Source organism: Dermacentor silvarum, chromosome 8 (assembly GCF_013339745.2).
Source record: "Dermacentor silvarum isolate Dsil-2018 chromosome 8, BIME_Dsil_1.4, whole genome shotgun sequence".
Taxonomy (NCBI): domain Eukaryota; kingdom Metazoa; phylum Arthropoda; class Arachnida; order Ixodida; family Ixodidae; genus Dermacentor; species Dermacentor silvarum.
The window spans coordinates 174,047,084-174,063,228 of NC_051161.1; the positions used below are offsets into that span (position 1 = coordinate 174,047,084).

General features: G+C 48.6%; 1 protein-coding gene across 2 annotated transcripts in view; it reads right to left on the minus strand.

Annotated features, from left to right (window-relative positions):
- Positions 1-16,145, minus strand: part of LOC119462588 (solute carrier family 41 member 1) — a 520,047-nt gene that overhangs the window by 293,101 nt on the left and 210,801 nt on the right. For both annotated transcript variants that reach the window (XM_049672745.1, XM_037723922.2), the window contains 2 exons: positions 13,450-13,619; positions 3,839-4,036 (listed from right to left, as the gene is read on the minus strand). In XM_049672745.1, coding sequence (XP_049528702.1) covers positions 3,839-4,036; positions 13,450-13,578 — 327 coding nt within the window. In that variant the 5' untranslated portion in view covers positions 13,579-13,619. The remainder of the gene's footprint in view (positions 1-3,838; positions 4,037-13,449; positions 13,620-16,145) is intronic.

A 16,145-nucleotide genomic window follows, 5' to 3' on the forward strand; every position in this document is an offset into this window, starting at 1 on the left:
CTTCTGAAGTGAATTGCTCAAGAGTTCCCCATTCACCATTTGTGTACGGTGAACAAGGAACCTGAAGGTGACAGCGTTAAAAACGGTACAAATTAGAGAAACGCGGCACTCACTAACAACCAGTTTTACCACATGGCAGTATATAAATGCCAGTATCAGGGGAGAAAAACAAGAACTAGTAACAGTGCACTAGTAACAGTGCACTGTCACGTGCTAGATAGGTACGTGATTTCATTGCGATGTACCGATAACAAAGGCAAGGCTGACACAATTTTCGCCACATTTATTGGATAGTCAAGGTTTCGAACATTTCGCGTTCGGGTTGCTCACAGTATCTACGTAAAATTATGCCATCAGCAAGGATGGGTTAACAGTTGCAGTGGCGCACCGACGGGGCGGGGGGGGTTCGGGGGTTGTACCCCTCCCCCCCCCCTGAGGCCGACTTAACCCCCCTCTTTTGTTTAACCCCTTTTCTTTCCTTGCGCATTTGAGTACTGCAACTAAGATGTAAGACGCGCAATCGTCTGCACGCTCACAAAAAGCACATTGACAATTTCCCGTGAACAAATTGAAATTAGTGCTATTTAGATGGTATTCGCAAACTGTCAACCCCCCCCTGGCAGAGATCCTGGGTACGCTACTGAACAGTTGCATGTCTTCCAATATTCGGCTACATGGCTGCTAAGCTAACCTTTCAGTTAGTGCGCATGTTCTATAAGTCCGGCATTACTGCACCGGCTCGTTTGGACGATGTAACTGCGCCCGCAGGAAAGCCAATGGTATCCGTTAGACACAGACATTTGACAAATTGTTGCGCATACGTTTTTTTAGTTCTTTTTTCTTTCCTTCTCTCTTTTTCTTGTTATCGTGGTTTTGCACTTTCTCTGTTGACCTGCCTGCAAAGGCCGGACAATTGTATCATACACTAAAGACTCCGGCTTCTCACTTTTATTGCGATAGCAATTATATGGACACTCCAAGCGGATTTCTGCCGTCGGCGTCACCGTCGCCGTGAGGTTCAAAGTATGAAGTCCGACGGCGATGAAATCGTCGCCGCGTGCCATATGCTGTATGTGCGAGTGAAAGCGCGCGAGGAACGCGCACTTTCACGGGGAGCGAACGCACGGCAGAGAGCGAACGCGGCTTCTTCCGTCGCGCGAAAGGCCGTGGGGGACGGGAGGGAGAGAGGGGAGGGGCCGTTTAGCTGCAGCACCAAATGCTTATTATATAAAAACATTGCGAGGTGAGAAAGTGGTAAAGACTTCCGACGCTGCTCGACGAGTGTCCCGTTCGGATCTCGTCGAAAACCTCCGAGCCGGCGTCAGAGGCACCGGCAACAGTCTCCAAAGCCGCGCGCGTTCAGTGCGAACGCGGGAAAAACGCCGACGGTGTCGACAACAGTTCTGAGCGTTGCTGGTGCTGCTACATGTCGAAGTTTATTCAGCTGATAAAACTACTAGCCTTACTCCGTATCATCATCAGCCTATATTTATGTCCACTGCGGGACGAAGGCCTCTCCCTGTTATCTCCAATTACCCCGTCTTGCGCTAGCTGATTCCAACTTGTACCTGCAAATTTCCTAACTTCATCACCCCACCTAGTTTTCTGCCGTCCTCGACTGCGCTTCCCTTCTCTTGGTATCCATTCTGTAACTCTAATGGTCCACCAGTTATCCATCCTACGCATTACATGGCCTGCCCAGCTCCATTTCTTCCTCTTAATGTAAACTAGAATATCGTCTATCCCCGTTTCCTCTCTGATCCACACCGCTCTCTTCCTGCCTCTTAATTAGGCCTAACATTTTTCGTTCCATCGTTCTTAGAGCGGTTCTTAAATTGTTCTCGAGCTTCTTTGTTAACCTCCAAGTTTCTGCCCTATATGCTAGCACCGGTAGAATGCAATGATTGTACACTTTTCTTTTCAACGACACTCGACGTTCGATGCTTTCAACGACGCTCCCAGTCAGGATTTGGCAATTCCTGCCGTATACACTCCAACCCAATTTTACGCTTCTGTAAGTTTCCTTCTCATGATCAGGGTCACCTGTGAGTAACTGACCTAGATAAACGTACTCCTTTACAGACTCTAGAGGCAGACTGGCGATCCTGAATTCTTGTTCCCTTGCCAGGCTATTGAACATTATCTTTGTCTTCTGCATATTCATCTTCAACCCAATTCTTACACTTTTTCTATTAAGGTCCTCAATCATTTGTTGTAATTCGTCTCCATTGTTGCTGAATAGGACAATGTCATCTGCAAACCAAAGGTTCCTGAGATATTCGCCGTTGATCCTCACTCCTAAGCCTTCCCAGTCTAAGAGCTTGACTAATTCTTCTAAGCATGCTGTGAGTAGCGTTGGAGAGATTGTGTCTCTTTGCCTGAAACCCTTTCTTGATAGGTAACTTTCTACTTTTCTTGTGGAGAACCAAGGAAGCTGTGCAATTGTTGTAGATATTTGCCAAGATATTCACGTATGCCTCCTGTGCTCCTTGAGTATGCAATGCCTCTATGATTGCTGGTATCTCTACTGAAGCAAATGCTTTATCATAATCTATGAAAGCCATATAGAGAGGTTGATTGTACTGCCCAGATTTCTGTATTACCTGATTGATGACATGGATATGATCCATCGTAGCATATCCCTTCCTCAAGCCAGCCTGTTCTCGTCAAGTGTTGCCTGTTCTCGACTGAAGTCACGTGTTGCCCTGATTCTATTCGAAATTATCAGGGTGAATATTTTATACAATACTGAAAGCATGATAATGGGTCTATAATTCTTCAAGTATTTACGTCTTCCTACTTATGGATGAGTTTAATCTAATGGTGGCGTTCTTACAGCTATCTCCTCCATCTTTAATTAAATCGACTGTTATTCCATCTTCTCGAGCTGCTTTTCCCCTGGTCATGCCTTTCAAGGCCCTTCTAACTTCATCGCTAGTTGAGCCTCTGTATCCTGTTCATGACCACCCTTATGACTCCTTACTCCGTATAACTCTCTACTAATTTGCTATCGCAATTGATGTTTCGCCTTTCGGGTGAAACTGCGACATTTTTTTCATGTTACGAGACTTTGACGGCGGTGTTTTTATGCAATTCCTTTTCAGTGACGCAGGTTTACCTTTGACATTGCTGTCTGACGTCGCTGAGAATTTGCTGGTAGCCTTGAATTCACCAATGAATGAAAGGAACGGGAAGACGGATATTAATGCCAATTACTAATGAATGTATACCTAAATCACAATAATGGCTATTGTAATTTCTAATACATGCTGTCGGGCGAGTCGATTCATGACTTAATCTAAAAAGTAGCGCATAAAAAACTGGAACATTCAGGACAGCATAGGTCCTAAAGCCTGTCCTGTTCTTCTGCTTGATGTCTTTTTACGCTATTCTTAAGCGGAAGTTTTAGATCAGAGCCGTCTCCTGTTTTCCCGTTCAAATACATGTAAAATGCAGAAACACTTTTATCAGACAATCGATGGGACGATTTGAATGTTGAGTTTGATTTTGATTGTTGCATTATAGAGGGAAAGGCAAATTCTAGCAAAATCTAAGGCGAACGTTTTTATTTCTCACCTCAAATGTTTAACTGAGTTTGCCTGAATTCGGCGAGTTCCAAAGAAAAAGAAGCACGAAGCTCAGAATCCATCATTCTGAACAAAAAAAAAACACATATCGCAGTTCCGTAAAGGGCATCTGTTAAAGCATCTCCAGCGGCCCAATATGATATATTTACAGCTCACGTAACATTTTTTACAGTGTTTACAAGTGTTTTGCAAAAGTCCTATTCACAAGTTAGTAAATGGTCATCAGGATGCACAGATGGAGGCAAGCGTACCTGCACGTTGTTGAGCAGCAGCCCCGCAGCCACCATACCGAGACCAGCGAGCATGAAGGCAGGGAACACCTGCGCCAGGAAAGCGCACCGCGACTCCCGCCCGACCACCGTCAACAGCGACGTGGTCTCGTCGAACGCCTCGGAGCCGTCGCCAGCCGGCTGCAGCACGATCGCCGGACACTTCTCCAGGGACGGAATCTGCACAGGGCACACGCCGTCATTGTTTAACTTACACACGGAATCCCGCACGTAGGTACGTTTTTACAGGGTAAGCTGTTATGAGCTCATAGCAGTTTCAAATAGCGATGATGCCGCCGCCAATGGCATACGCTGCCGTAACCGCTATCGCCGGAAATGCGAAAAAATTGTTGCAGTTTCACCCGAAAGGAAAAGGATAAATTGCGATAGGATATTAGTAGAGAGCTATACGTAGTAAGGATAGTAGTTTTATCAGCTGTATAAACTTGGACATGCAGCAGCACCCGCAACGCGCAGAACTGTTGTCGACGCCGTCGGCGTTTTGCCCGCGTTCGCACCGAACGCGAGCGTCGTTGGTGACTGTTGCCAGTGCCTCTGGGGGCGGCTCGGAGGTTTTCGACGAGGTCAGAATGGTACACTCGTTGAGCAGCGTCGGAAATCTTACCCACCTTCTCGCCTTGCAACATTTTATTGCGATAGCAATTATATGGACACTCAAAAGCAGATTTCTGCCGTCGGCGTCGCCGTCGCCGTTGCCGTCGCCGTCGCCGTCGCCGTGAGGTTCCGTATGACGTCATTTGGAGATGAAATCGTCGCCGCGCGCCGAACGCTGTATGTGCGAGTGAAAGGGCGCGAGGGGCGCGTCTTTCACGGGGAGTGAACGCACGGCGGAGAACAAACGCGCGTTCTGCGCCGTGCTCGCTTAAGGGCTGCAGAAGTAGGCGTCTCTGTTCTCCTTCACAATCACCATGTATGTAGAGCAAACGCGCCTTCTTCAGACGCGCGAGAGGCCCTGGGGGAGGGGGAGGGAAGGGAGGCGACGTTTCGCTGCGGCACCAAGTGCCTATTTATATCAGAGGCTCCGGCAACAGTCACCAACGCCGCACGCATTTTGAGCGAACGCGGGCAAAACGCCGATGGCGTCGACAACAGTTCTGCGTGTTGCCGATGCTGCTGCATGTCCAAGTTTATACAGCTGATAAAGCTAATATCATTACTCCGTATAGCTCTCTACAAGTTTGCTATCGCAATTGATGCTTCGCCTTTCAGGTGAAACTGCGACAACTTTTTTTATATAAATACGCATTTGGTGCCGCAGCTAAACGTCGCCTCCCCTCCTCCCTCACTCCCGTCCCACCACGGCCTTTCGCGCGATGGAAAAGTAGCGTTAGCTCTCTATATATGTTGATTGTAAAGGAGAAAAGATACGCTTAATTCTGCAGCCCTTCAGGGAGCACGGCGCAGAACGCGCGTTTGCTCTCCGACGTGCGTTCGCTCCCCGTGAAAGCGCGCGTCCCTCGCGCCCTTTCACTCGCACATACAGCGTCTGGAGCGCGGCGACGATTTCATCGCCGTTGACGTCATACCGAACCTCACGGCGACGGCAGAAATCCGCTTTGGAGTGTCCATATAATTGCTATCGCATTAAAAATACCCGATTCTTGCGGGGATCGAACCCGCGCCCCTGCGTGGGAGCCAAATACTCTTCCACAGAGCCACGCAAGCGCTTGCTATCGGGCAGCGGAAAATGCCGTATAGACGAGGCAACCTAAAGTTTGCTCGCGCGGCACCACCTCCGAATGCTCCCCTGGCGGAAGGATGAAAGTGTCAAAGGTCGTCGCTGGGCCAGCGCGCGCCCGTGTTCTCTAGGGCGCGAGCGATCGTGCACGTTCTTATCGTGACGGCGAGCGCCACCTCATCAACCAGGAAAAGTGGCTCGCAGTACTGCTGCGTTGTTTAGTGCCACAACAGCCTCGAAAGCTCGAAAGCCGCCCGTGAAGTCCTATATAGAATTCCGGGGAGGTGGTACGAGAAGGACAGACGACAAGCGTGGATAACTGCAGTGCGCCGAGTTAAGTAAGTCACGTACTTTCGCATTCGCACGCAATATCACGGCCGCTCGTTAAAAACGCAATAGTAATGTGCCTGTATTTAGTGCATGGCCGTTTGTTTAGACGTGTCGCGTAGTTGAATGATACAGTGAAATCCGCCGTGTTAGCTTAGCGGTAAATGCATACGTGTAGCGCCGCTAAGCTCGACGACGCGAGCTCGATTCCCGGCCACGGCGGCCGCATTTCGATGGGGGCGAAATGCAAGAATACAGTTCTTACTATGTACTTTGATTTTTGTGCACGTTAAAGAACCCCCGGTGGTCAAAATTATTCCTGAGGCCCTCCATTACACCGTGCCTCATAATGATATCGTGGTTTGGCACGTAAAACCCCCGAATTTAATAGATTGTACTGTTCGTTCACTCGCGATCGGCAAAGACGAGCTCAAGAGAATTGTATCCCTTTTCCAAACGCTGCAACGTAAATTGCTATCTGCGCAGGCAACAAAAGGGGCCGCGCGCTACTTGCCTTTTGTGTGGTGGCAATCCCTATTTAATGCAAGCTGCGGTCATCGCGTGCGTCGGTAAGCGGCAGACCGGAAAGCAGCTGCCCGAGACGTGCGCGTTATGTTTGTTGCTTGGCCATGCTTTCTAGGTTCACAATATTCAAACATGCTTTAAATTGCCAGCTTGCAATTTTTTCCTGCTTCACTCTTCCTGCCAAGAATCTTCGTTTCGTGTAGTAGCAGCCATCGGTGTGAGCTTACTTTAGCTGCGGTGGGCCGTTCGCCCGACGAGAAAGTAGATTTGCTTTGATGAGGTATGTACCGCTAATTCTTGCGCTCATGCGGCTGGTCACAATGTATAATCCCTGGTTTCCGTGATCTGAGTTCATTTCGCGGAGCAGTTTGTACGAGCGATTTCTCATGAGCAGTGAAAAGATACCTTGCTCACTAATGCAATGATTTCCCATGACTTTAACATCTGCATTGAATAAGGCATGATATACGTTAAATATTTATACAGCATGATATCAGGCAATATGCGCATATGCAATACTTACATCGTTAATTACTTTTATTGGCTTATTAGTGCCTAATACATGTGTTCTTTCTGTGCTGATGCCACTCCCTGGGAGCCAAAATGAGAGCAACCGTGTGTGCGCGCCCAGCGACCAACGAAACCAACCGCAATCGTCACCGTCTCTGCACATCTCTGCAAGCATGCATGACCACTTTGTGACTGCATCATAGAGAAATAAAAGTGACCAAATTACTGAACTCGGTGTGTACCTCTCTAACTCACTGTCGTATATACAATCTCGTTGGACACCTCCGACACGCACTTTGCTTTCACTGTCACATCACCGCCCACAATTTGTGCAACACCATACACGTGTGGAAGTAGACGCTCCCCTTTGTTGAGGTTGCCGCCACGAAAAAAGCTGTCGGCGTCGGCAACCTTCTTGAAACCACACTGCAATCTTTGCATCGCTGTTCAGCAACCAGGTGATCTGCCGCCGTCGAAAACGGAGCGCCGTGAGCACGAGCAGCGAAGGAAAGCGCGGACGAAACAATGTAAACAAAGCGGAGACTGCACCGCGGAGCGACCGCGCTGCTTGACATTTCCACATTGGGGGCGCTGTCAGGAGGCGCAGTAGCGCCTTCTGGCGATCGTTTTCTCGTCTATAAGGCAAGCGCGCAGAGGCAGACGACCCGAGCGTCCACCAGTATGGCGGCGCCATCTAGGTAAGATGCCTGCAAACGCAGCGTGCGCAGGCGCAGACCACGAGATGCGATTCAGACGAGGTGCGCAATCAACGCGATCGCGAGCTGTCGAGCCTCTGCCAGTATGGTGGCGCCATCTAGATAAGATACCTGCAAACGCAGCGTGCCCGACATGTAAGTTGCAGTTGTAAGGCTTCATCGAGCTCAGCAGACTGCTGTGCAGAGAGCATTAAAAGCCGCAGCTCGCCGTCGACGCCGGGCGGACATTTCTGTTCGTTCTTGTCAAAACGAGGCGAACAGGCTGCCGCGAAGACCCTGTTGTGCGTGGTGCCCAAATTGGAGCTACTCTTAACCGCTCCACCAGCTTACGCTGTGACTGTGCTGCGTGTGCCGCGCAGGCTTGTGACTTTTTTTTCGTAATATCCACATCTCAGCGCAAAATTTCTTTGCTCATTCTTAGCATTCGGCTCATTCTCATTCTTCGTTGGCCGCGGTGGTATTACTTTCAAGAAGACATCGCTAAAAAGCCGTGGGGCAAGCAGCGCGCACTCGTTGCACCAGTGCATAAAAAAATAAAACGGGGTAATGGAGACGACGAGTAGAACCTGCCAAGCCCGAGCTGTAATCGTCCTAGCTGATTGTACCAATATCGCCAAACACCAGCCCTGTTCGTCCCGGCTTCATCGGCTTTGCTCGCCAGAGAAGAGAGGCGCTCGTCAAACCGGTTCGCCTCGTGTATTTTAGTGTCGCACTTGAAGATATTCTTCAATGCCTTAGATTGTTTTCTTTATCATCTCTCTACATCATTCCGCTTTAACTTCACACATGCGCTGGGGAAAAGGTTATTTTTCAAAGCAGATGTGTTTTCTCTGATATTTCAGGTGAATATAAGAGTTAACCACAATTTATTATATTTATTATAATAACGGCAGGCGTAACAATTTTCCTTAAAAGGCGGTGGAGGCAGCTGGAAATAATAGATATGTGCGCTCCGTTATCTATGATTGCTGCGACGGGTGTGACATCAACTTGTACGTCAAGAAGGTTATGTCTCGTAAACAGCGTCAAAGGAGGATTTTGCCGCAAATTGGACATTGCAGCACCACTTCGAGGTGCCGCATTGCCTAGTTTTGAGGCTGGGATGATCCTGAGGAGGTCGGCGAAGGCGAACGGTGAAGCTGGGGCAGACGTGGCTGGCGACATTGAGGCGAGGGCGAGCGAGCAGAGCGGCTAGTACAGGTAGTGGCGTCGGTTAAGCGTCGTGGAAGCGACGGGGTGAAGAACATCGAGGCAAACTTGAATTCCAGAAAGTGTTTCAAGGCGGGGACGGCTAGCGACTACGGCAGTGACGGCGAACGTGACCGATGCGACCGCAGCAGAAACAGATCGGCCTGTGATCAGGTGTACGCCAGTCCGATGGATTCCTGGCACTGTAGGGATAACGGGCATTGTAGGGTGGACTGCGATAGGACCGAGGCATAGGATCAGGGCCGGCGTCAGGACGACTCAAGGAGCAGGCGCTCGGGAGACCCATATTAGCGATCTCCTGGCGAACCACGGACTGGATCAGCGATATTGTCTCAGCAGTATTGGTCAAAGACGTCTGTTGAGGCGAGACAGGAAACGCTGCTTCGAGTTCGCGGCGCACAATGCGGGTCACATTTACACTTGGTGGTGGCAAGCTAGATTGGTCGGTTTGGTCGGTGCAAGAAGAAGTCGCTGCAGTATTTGGAAGCCGTGTAAACTGATTATGTATACGGCGGCTCTTCGCCTGCTCGAAACGGCGGCATTTCTTCATGATGGCGTCGACAGTCGATAAGTTTCTAAAGACCAGAAGGTTGAATGCGTCGTCCGCGATACCCTTGATAATGTGCCCAACCTTGTCCGCCTCTGGCATTGACGTGTTGATCTTATGACAGAGGGCGAGGATGTCCTGAATGTAGGAGACATACGACTCGGTGGCAGTTTGGGCACGCGTGGCGAGTTGTTGCTTGGCGGCTAGCTGTCGACCGGTTGGATTGCCAAAAATGTCGCACAGCTTCTCTTTAAACAACTCCCAGCTGGTGAGCTCTTCCTCGTGTGTGTAAAACCACGTTCGCGGTGTTCCGTCAAGGTAGAACACGACATTGGCCAGCATTATGGTCGGATCCCACCTGCTCACCTTGCTGACGCGCTCATACATCTTCAACCATTCTTCTACGAGGCCGTTCAACTTGCCGGGGTCTTGCGGCTGAGGTAGAGCAACGTACTGGGTCTGCGTAGTCGGCGATGCAGCTGCAGACGCGGTGCCTGCCGCTGGATGCATGTTTCCAGGCTGGGCGAGACGTCCGCTGCGGAGCTCCGTGGCGAAGACGCGTACCCCGCACCTCCACCAAAATTTCACGGGTATAAAACTATTTACACGATGTATTTACAAGAGATATAAACAGCAGCTGAGAATCCAGAGAGGCTGTTGACACTTGTCCGTCTTCTCCGTCGTCGACATTGTCTTCTTTCCTCACCGTAGCAATACTATCCGCGGACTAGGACGAATGTTTTATTCAACTGCGAAACTCTTTCCTTTTTTCGAGAAGCCGTATCGATCTCTTTTGTAGCTTAGTGATGCACTCGTGTTGATGACAACTTTTACTTTTCAATATATTTTTAGAAGATGACTATAATGCGCAGTTTTCTGTTGGAGTAAACACATAACTGGTAAAATTGGTGCATTCTTTAAAGAAAGAACATGGGCGTTAAAGGGTTCACGCACGCGCACATTGCTCAAATATTTCAAGTATTAGCGCTGAGCGACATGCAGAGGCCCCAGCACACACGGCTCGTGGCTGGAGGGGCTTCACAGATAGCCATCGTGACGTCAGGAAAGCGAGTATCCACTCTGGGTCGCCGCACGTGGACAAACTGTGCGAGCACACAAGCTACGTCGTATTCGTCTAATTAGGGCAGACCTGCTGCTCAGATCACAGAACTCTTTCTGAAACAACACGATGCATTGGACCGTGCATTTTGTCGCCGCCAAGCGGCGCAAGCGCAGCAATTATGGTTTGGATCCACGTTGGCGTACAGGCTGCAGAATCAGGCAATTCCCAAAAGCCTCGGTGCTACACTGCGCCCATCATTCGCCGAATCTTTTCGGTGTACAATCATTTGAAAGCGCGGAGTTTTCTCCCAGCTTCGGGTTGCACGTTTCTTCCACGCTCATCTCAGCGGCGGGAACTAGGGAAAAATGTCCGAATAAACGGAGCGCTCATTAAGAAGCAGCCTGTGCAGCAGGCTTTTACCAGATGATCTTAACGCTGGAAGCGCTGGAACCTGTAAAGTACACCGTGGAATTCGTGGGGCCGCAACATTCATACGGGGAGGGATTACCAGTGAAGCAGTTTAGGCTGCATACACGGGCGGCATACATTATGAAATCACAATTTTTTCATTTGGCACTACACTACGCTGACCCAAGCGCCGCCGATGTCACCGCACCTCCCATGCATCTGCCGCAACCGCTGCTGCTGCCGCGCCGGTACCTCCGACGCGCGTGACGTAATAACCACAGAAGCGCGCAGGACACGTGCATAGGCGCCGTCGCCACGCTCTTTCCCCCTCTCCCTTACCCGTCACTGTTACAGCAGAGCCGGCACATCCTACGTGTGTGACATTATAACCACAGAAGCACAGGCCACGTGACAATCGTATCCATCCCTGTCCAATCGTATCGTCTCCATTGCGGTCGCCGATACGGACGCAAGCTGTCCACAGTACGCCCCGTGGGAACGCATGGCATACGGAGGCTAGAGGTAAACAGCTTCGCTGTAAAAGGCATTCTCTGAGCTGGGGCGGTATTCTGTAAGAGTCTAGACAGCCGAAATGGGCAGTCCACTAGGTAGACTCTTACAGAATACCGCCCCCGCTCTGCACTTTGAATGTGAAATCTTCATACGTCTCCTTCCTACACGTCAAGCAGCAGCCAATCAGCGACAGCCGAAATGGGCAGTCGCAGTCCACTAGGTAGACTCTTACAGAATACCGCCCCAGCTCTGCACTTTGAATGTGAAATCTTCATACGTCTCCTTCCTGCACGTCAAGCAGCAGCCAATCAGCGACAGCCGAAATGGGCAGTCCACTAGGTAGACTCTTACAGAATACCGCCCCAGCTCTGCACTTTGAATGTGAAATCTTCATACGTCTCCTTCCTCACGTCAAGCAGCAGCCAATCAGCGACAGCCGAAATGGGCAGTCCACTAGGTAGACTCTTACAGAATACCGCCCCAGCTCTGCGCTTTGAATGTGAAATCTTCATACGTTTCCTTCCTGCACGTCAAGCAGCAGCCAATCAGCGACAGCCGAAATGGGCAGTCCACTAGGTAGACTCTTACAGAATACCGCCCCAGCTCTGCGCTTTGAATGTGAAATCTTCATACGTCTCCTTCCTGCACGTCAAGCAGCAGCCAATCAGTGACAGCCGAAATGGGCAGTCCACTAGGTAGACTCTTACAGAATACCGCCCCAGCTCTGCGCTTTGAATGTGAAATCTTCATACGTCTCCTTCCTGCACGTCAAGCAGCAGCCAATCAGTGACAGCCGAAATGGGCAGTCCACTAGGTAGACTCTTACAGAATACTGCCCCAGCTCTGCACTTTGAATGTGAAATCTTCATACGTCTCCTTCCTACACGTCAAGCAGCAGCCAATCAGCGACAGCCGAAATGGGCAGTCGCAGTCCACTAGGTAGACTCTTACAGAATACCGCCCCAGCTCTGCACTTTGAATGTGAAATCTTCATACGTCTCCTTCCTGCACGTCAAGCAGCAGCCAATCAGCGACAGCCGAAATGGGCAGTCCACTAGGTAGACTCTTACAGAATACCGCCCCAGCTCTGCACTTTGAATGTGAAATCTTCATACGTCTCCTTCCTCACGTCAAGCAGCAGCCAATCAGCGACAGCCGAAATGGGCAGTCCACTAGGTAGACTCTTACAGAATACCGCCCCAGCTCTGCGCTTTGAATGTGAAATCTTCATACGTCTCCTTCCTGCACGTCAAGCAGCAGCCAATCAGTGACAGCCGAAATGGGCAGTCCACTAGGTAGACTCTTACAGAATACTGCCCCAGCTCTGCACTTTGAATGTCAAATCTTCATACATCTTTCCGCAAGAGCACCGCTTTGAGGCAGTACACGAAGAAATCACCCAAGCCACGGGAAAATCTGAAGCAATGCTATAGATGCACATAAGCAAGAATAAGGTATCGCAAGAATATGTCGTGAGAAAGATCCGCGGATGTAGGCTTGACATTAACAGAGCAATAGCACGCACAGCGAAACCAAAATGGCAATGTTTAAATGTTTCGACCACTTTTATGAAGAGTTGAACAACGGCTCAAAGGGCTAGGAGAAAGTGGCGTTGGTTCTCTGTGTCATTCAGCCTGCTGCTATAGTATTTGAGACCTAACAAATGCTTCAGACACTGACGCGGAACCTCACTAAAGTTTAGTACGAGTTGTGATCTAATGGCCCTCAGCGCCGGATGGCAGAGATATGGTATTGATATTTTATTTATTTATTTGAAAATATGTTCAGTTTGAGTGTCGGATTTTAGGCAAGTATGTGCGATACAATACGTACAAAATGAGTACAGTAAAGAAAATTTAGGCAACAGGAAAGAAACCACACGGACTGTATAGTTGACAAAATAATTGAGAAAAGTGGTAAATAGCGAAAGTGCAATAAGACAGAATCCGACAAGGTGGATATAAATACCGTTCAGAATGATATTTAGTTGAACCCGAATCGTTATTTCGTTTTGTCGCAGGTACTGGTGACCAAAAGAGTGGACCAGCGAGGTAGGCCACACCTGCGCTCACTTACCCTGCCCAGGGGCACCACGGTGAGCGCGCCGCCGTCTCGGTGCTTGGAAGCATGGCAGTGCACCACGGCCGCAGCGCGCAGGTCCGCTGCCTTGCTCGTGGCGCCGTACTCGACCTTCTCCGGAGGCATGGCTCCTCACCGGGTGCCGTCGTTGTACCGCACCCACGGCGCTGCACAACATGGTTTAGCCTTTCTTACACGTCTGTAACATGCGCACCCTCTCGAGTGAGGCTAGCTTAGCAGGACTATTTGAAGAATTATCAGGCATTTCCTGGGATATTATTGGCCTTAGTGAGGTTAGAAGAACTGGTGAGGCTGACACAGTGCTGACTAACGGCCACGTCCTCTGCTACAGAGGTCTTCCAGATAAGAAAGAATCCGGGGTAGGATTTCTAGTGCATAACAACATCGCGGGCAACATTGATCAATTATACAGCATTAATGAGAGGGTAGCAGTCGTCGTAATAAAGCTGAATAGGAGGTACAAAATGAAGGTAGTACAAGCCTATGCCCCAACCTCTAGTCACGATGATGAAGAAATAGAACAGTTTTATGAAGATGTTGAACTAGAAATGAGAAAGATGCAAACTCAGCATACTTTAGTCATTGGCGACTTCAATGCAAAAGTTGGGAAAAAGCAGGTTGGTGAGCAAGCAATTGGCAACTACGGCATCGATTCTAGGAATGCAAGAGGAGAGATGTTAGTGGAATTCGCGGAAAGGAATAGGCTCCGAATAATGAATACCTTCTTCAGGAAGCGCAGCAACAGGAAGTGGACCTGGAAAAGCCCTAATGGAGAAACAAGGAATTAAATTGATTTCATACTCTCTGCCGATCCAAGCATAGTGCAGGATGTAGACGTGTTAGGTAAGGTTAAGTGCAGTGACCATAGGTTAGTGAGGTCTAGGATTTCTCTCAATTTGAAGAGAGAGAGAGAGAGAGTGAAATTAGTCAAGAGGAAACAGGCCAACCTAGAGGCAGTAAGGGTAAAATCAGACCAATTCAGGCTGGTGCTTGCAAACAAATATGCAGCTTTAGAAAAGGAAGATAAAGACAACATCGAGGTAATGAATGAAACCCTAACTAGGTTGATCTCAGAAGCAGCAATTGAAGTGGGAGGTAGGGCACCAAGGCAACCAGTAGGTAAGCTCTCCCAAGAAACAAAGGACCTAATAAAGAAACGACAGAAGATGAAAATGTCCAACTCAAGAGATCAGATAGAATTCGCTGAACTGTCAAAACTAATCAACAAGAAAAAAGTGAGGGATATTCGAAATTATAACGTGGGAAAGATTGAGGAAACCGTAAAATATGGACGCAGCATTAAATCAGTAAGAAGAAAGCTTGGCATAGGACAAGGCAAGATGTATGCACTGAAAGATAAGCATGGTAATATCATCAGCAATTTCGATGACATAGTAAAAGCAGCGGAAGAATTCTATACTGACCTGTACAGTGCCCAAAACAGCCAAGCTACTTTCATTCGAAATAGTGATGAACCGGATACAGAGGCTCCTTCTATAACTAGCGCTGAAGTTAGAAGGGCCTTGAAAGACATGGCCAGGGGAAAAGCTGCTGGAGAAGATGGAATAACAGTAGATTTAATGAAAGATGGAGGAGATATCATGCTTGAAAAACTTGCGGCCCTTTATACGCAATGCCTCACAACTTCATGTGTACCAGAGAGCTGGAAGAACGCCAACATTATACTAATCCGTAAGAAGGGAGACGTTAAGGAACTGAAGAATTATAGACCCATTAGCTTGCTTTCAGTATTGTATAAAATATTCACCAAGATAATTTCCAATAGAATCAGGGCAACACTTGACTTCAGCCAACCAAGAGAACAGGCTGGCTTCAGGAAGGGATATTCTACGATGGATCATATCCATGTCATAAATCAGGTAATCGAGAAATCTGCGGAGTACAATCAACCTCTCTACATGGCTTTCATAGATTATGAAAAGGCATTTGATTCAGTAGAGATACCAGCAGTCATAGATGCATTGCGTAATCAAGGAGTACAGGAGGCATACGTGAATATCTTAGCAAACATCTACAAAGATTTCACAGCTACCTTGGTTCTCCACAAGAAAAGTAGAAAGTTACCTATCAAGAAAGGGGTCAGGCAAGGAGACACGATCTCTCCAATGCTATTCACTGCTTGCTTAGAAGAAGTATTCAAGCTCTTAGAGTGGGAAGGCTTAGGAGTGAGGATCAACGGCGAATATCTCGGCAACCTTCGGTTTGCAGATGACATTGTCCTATTCAGCAACAATGGAGACGAATTACAACAAATGATTGAGGACCTTAATAGAAAAAGTGTAAGAATTGGGTTGAAGATGAATATGCAGAAGACAAAGATAATGTTCAATAGCCTGGCAAGGGAACAAGAATTCAGGATCGCCAGTCAGCCTCTAGAGTCTGTAAAGGAGTACGTTTATCTAGGTCAATTACTCACAGGGGACCCTGATCACGAGAAAGAAATTTACAGAAGAATAAAATTGGCTTGGAGTGCATACGGCAGGCATTGCCAAATCCTGACCGGGAGCTTACCACTGTCGTTGAAGAGAAAAGTGTACAATCATTGCATTCTACCGGTGCTAACATATGGGGCAGAAACTTGGAGGTTAACAAAGAAGCTCGAGAACGAGTTAGGACCGCACAAAGAGCGATGGAACGAAAAACCTTAGGAC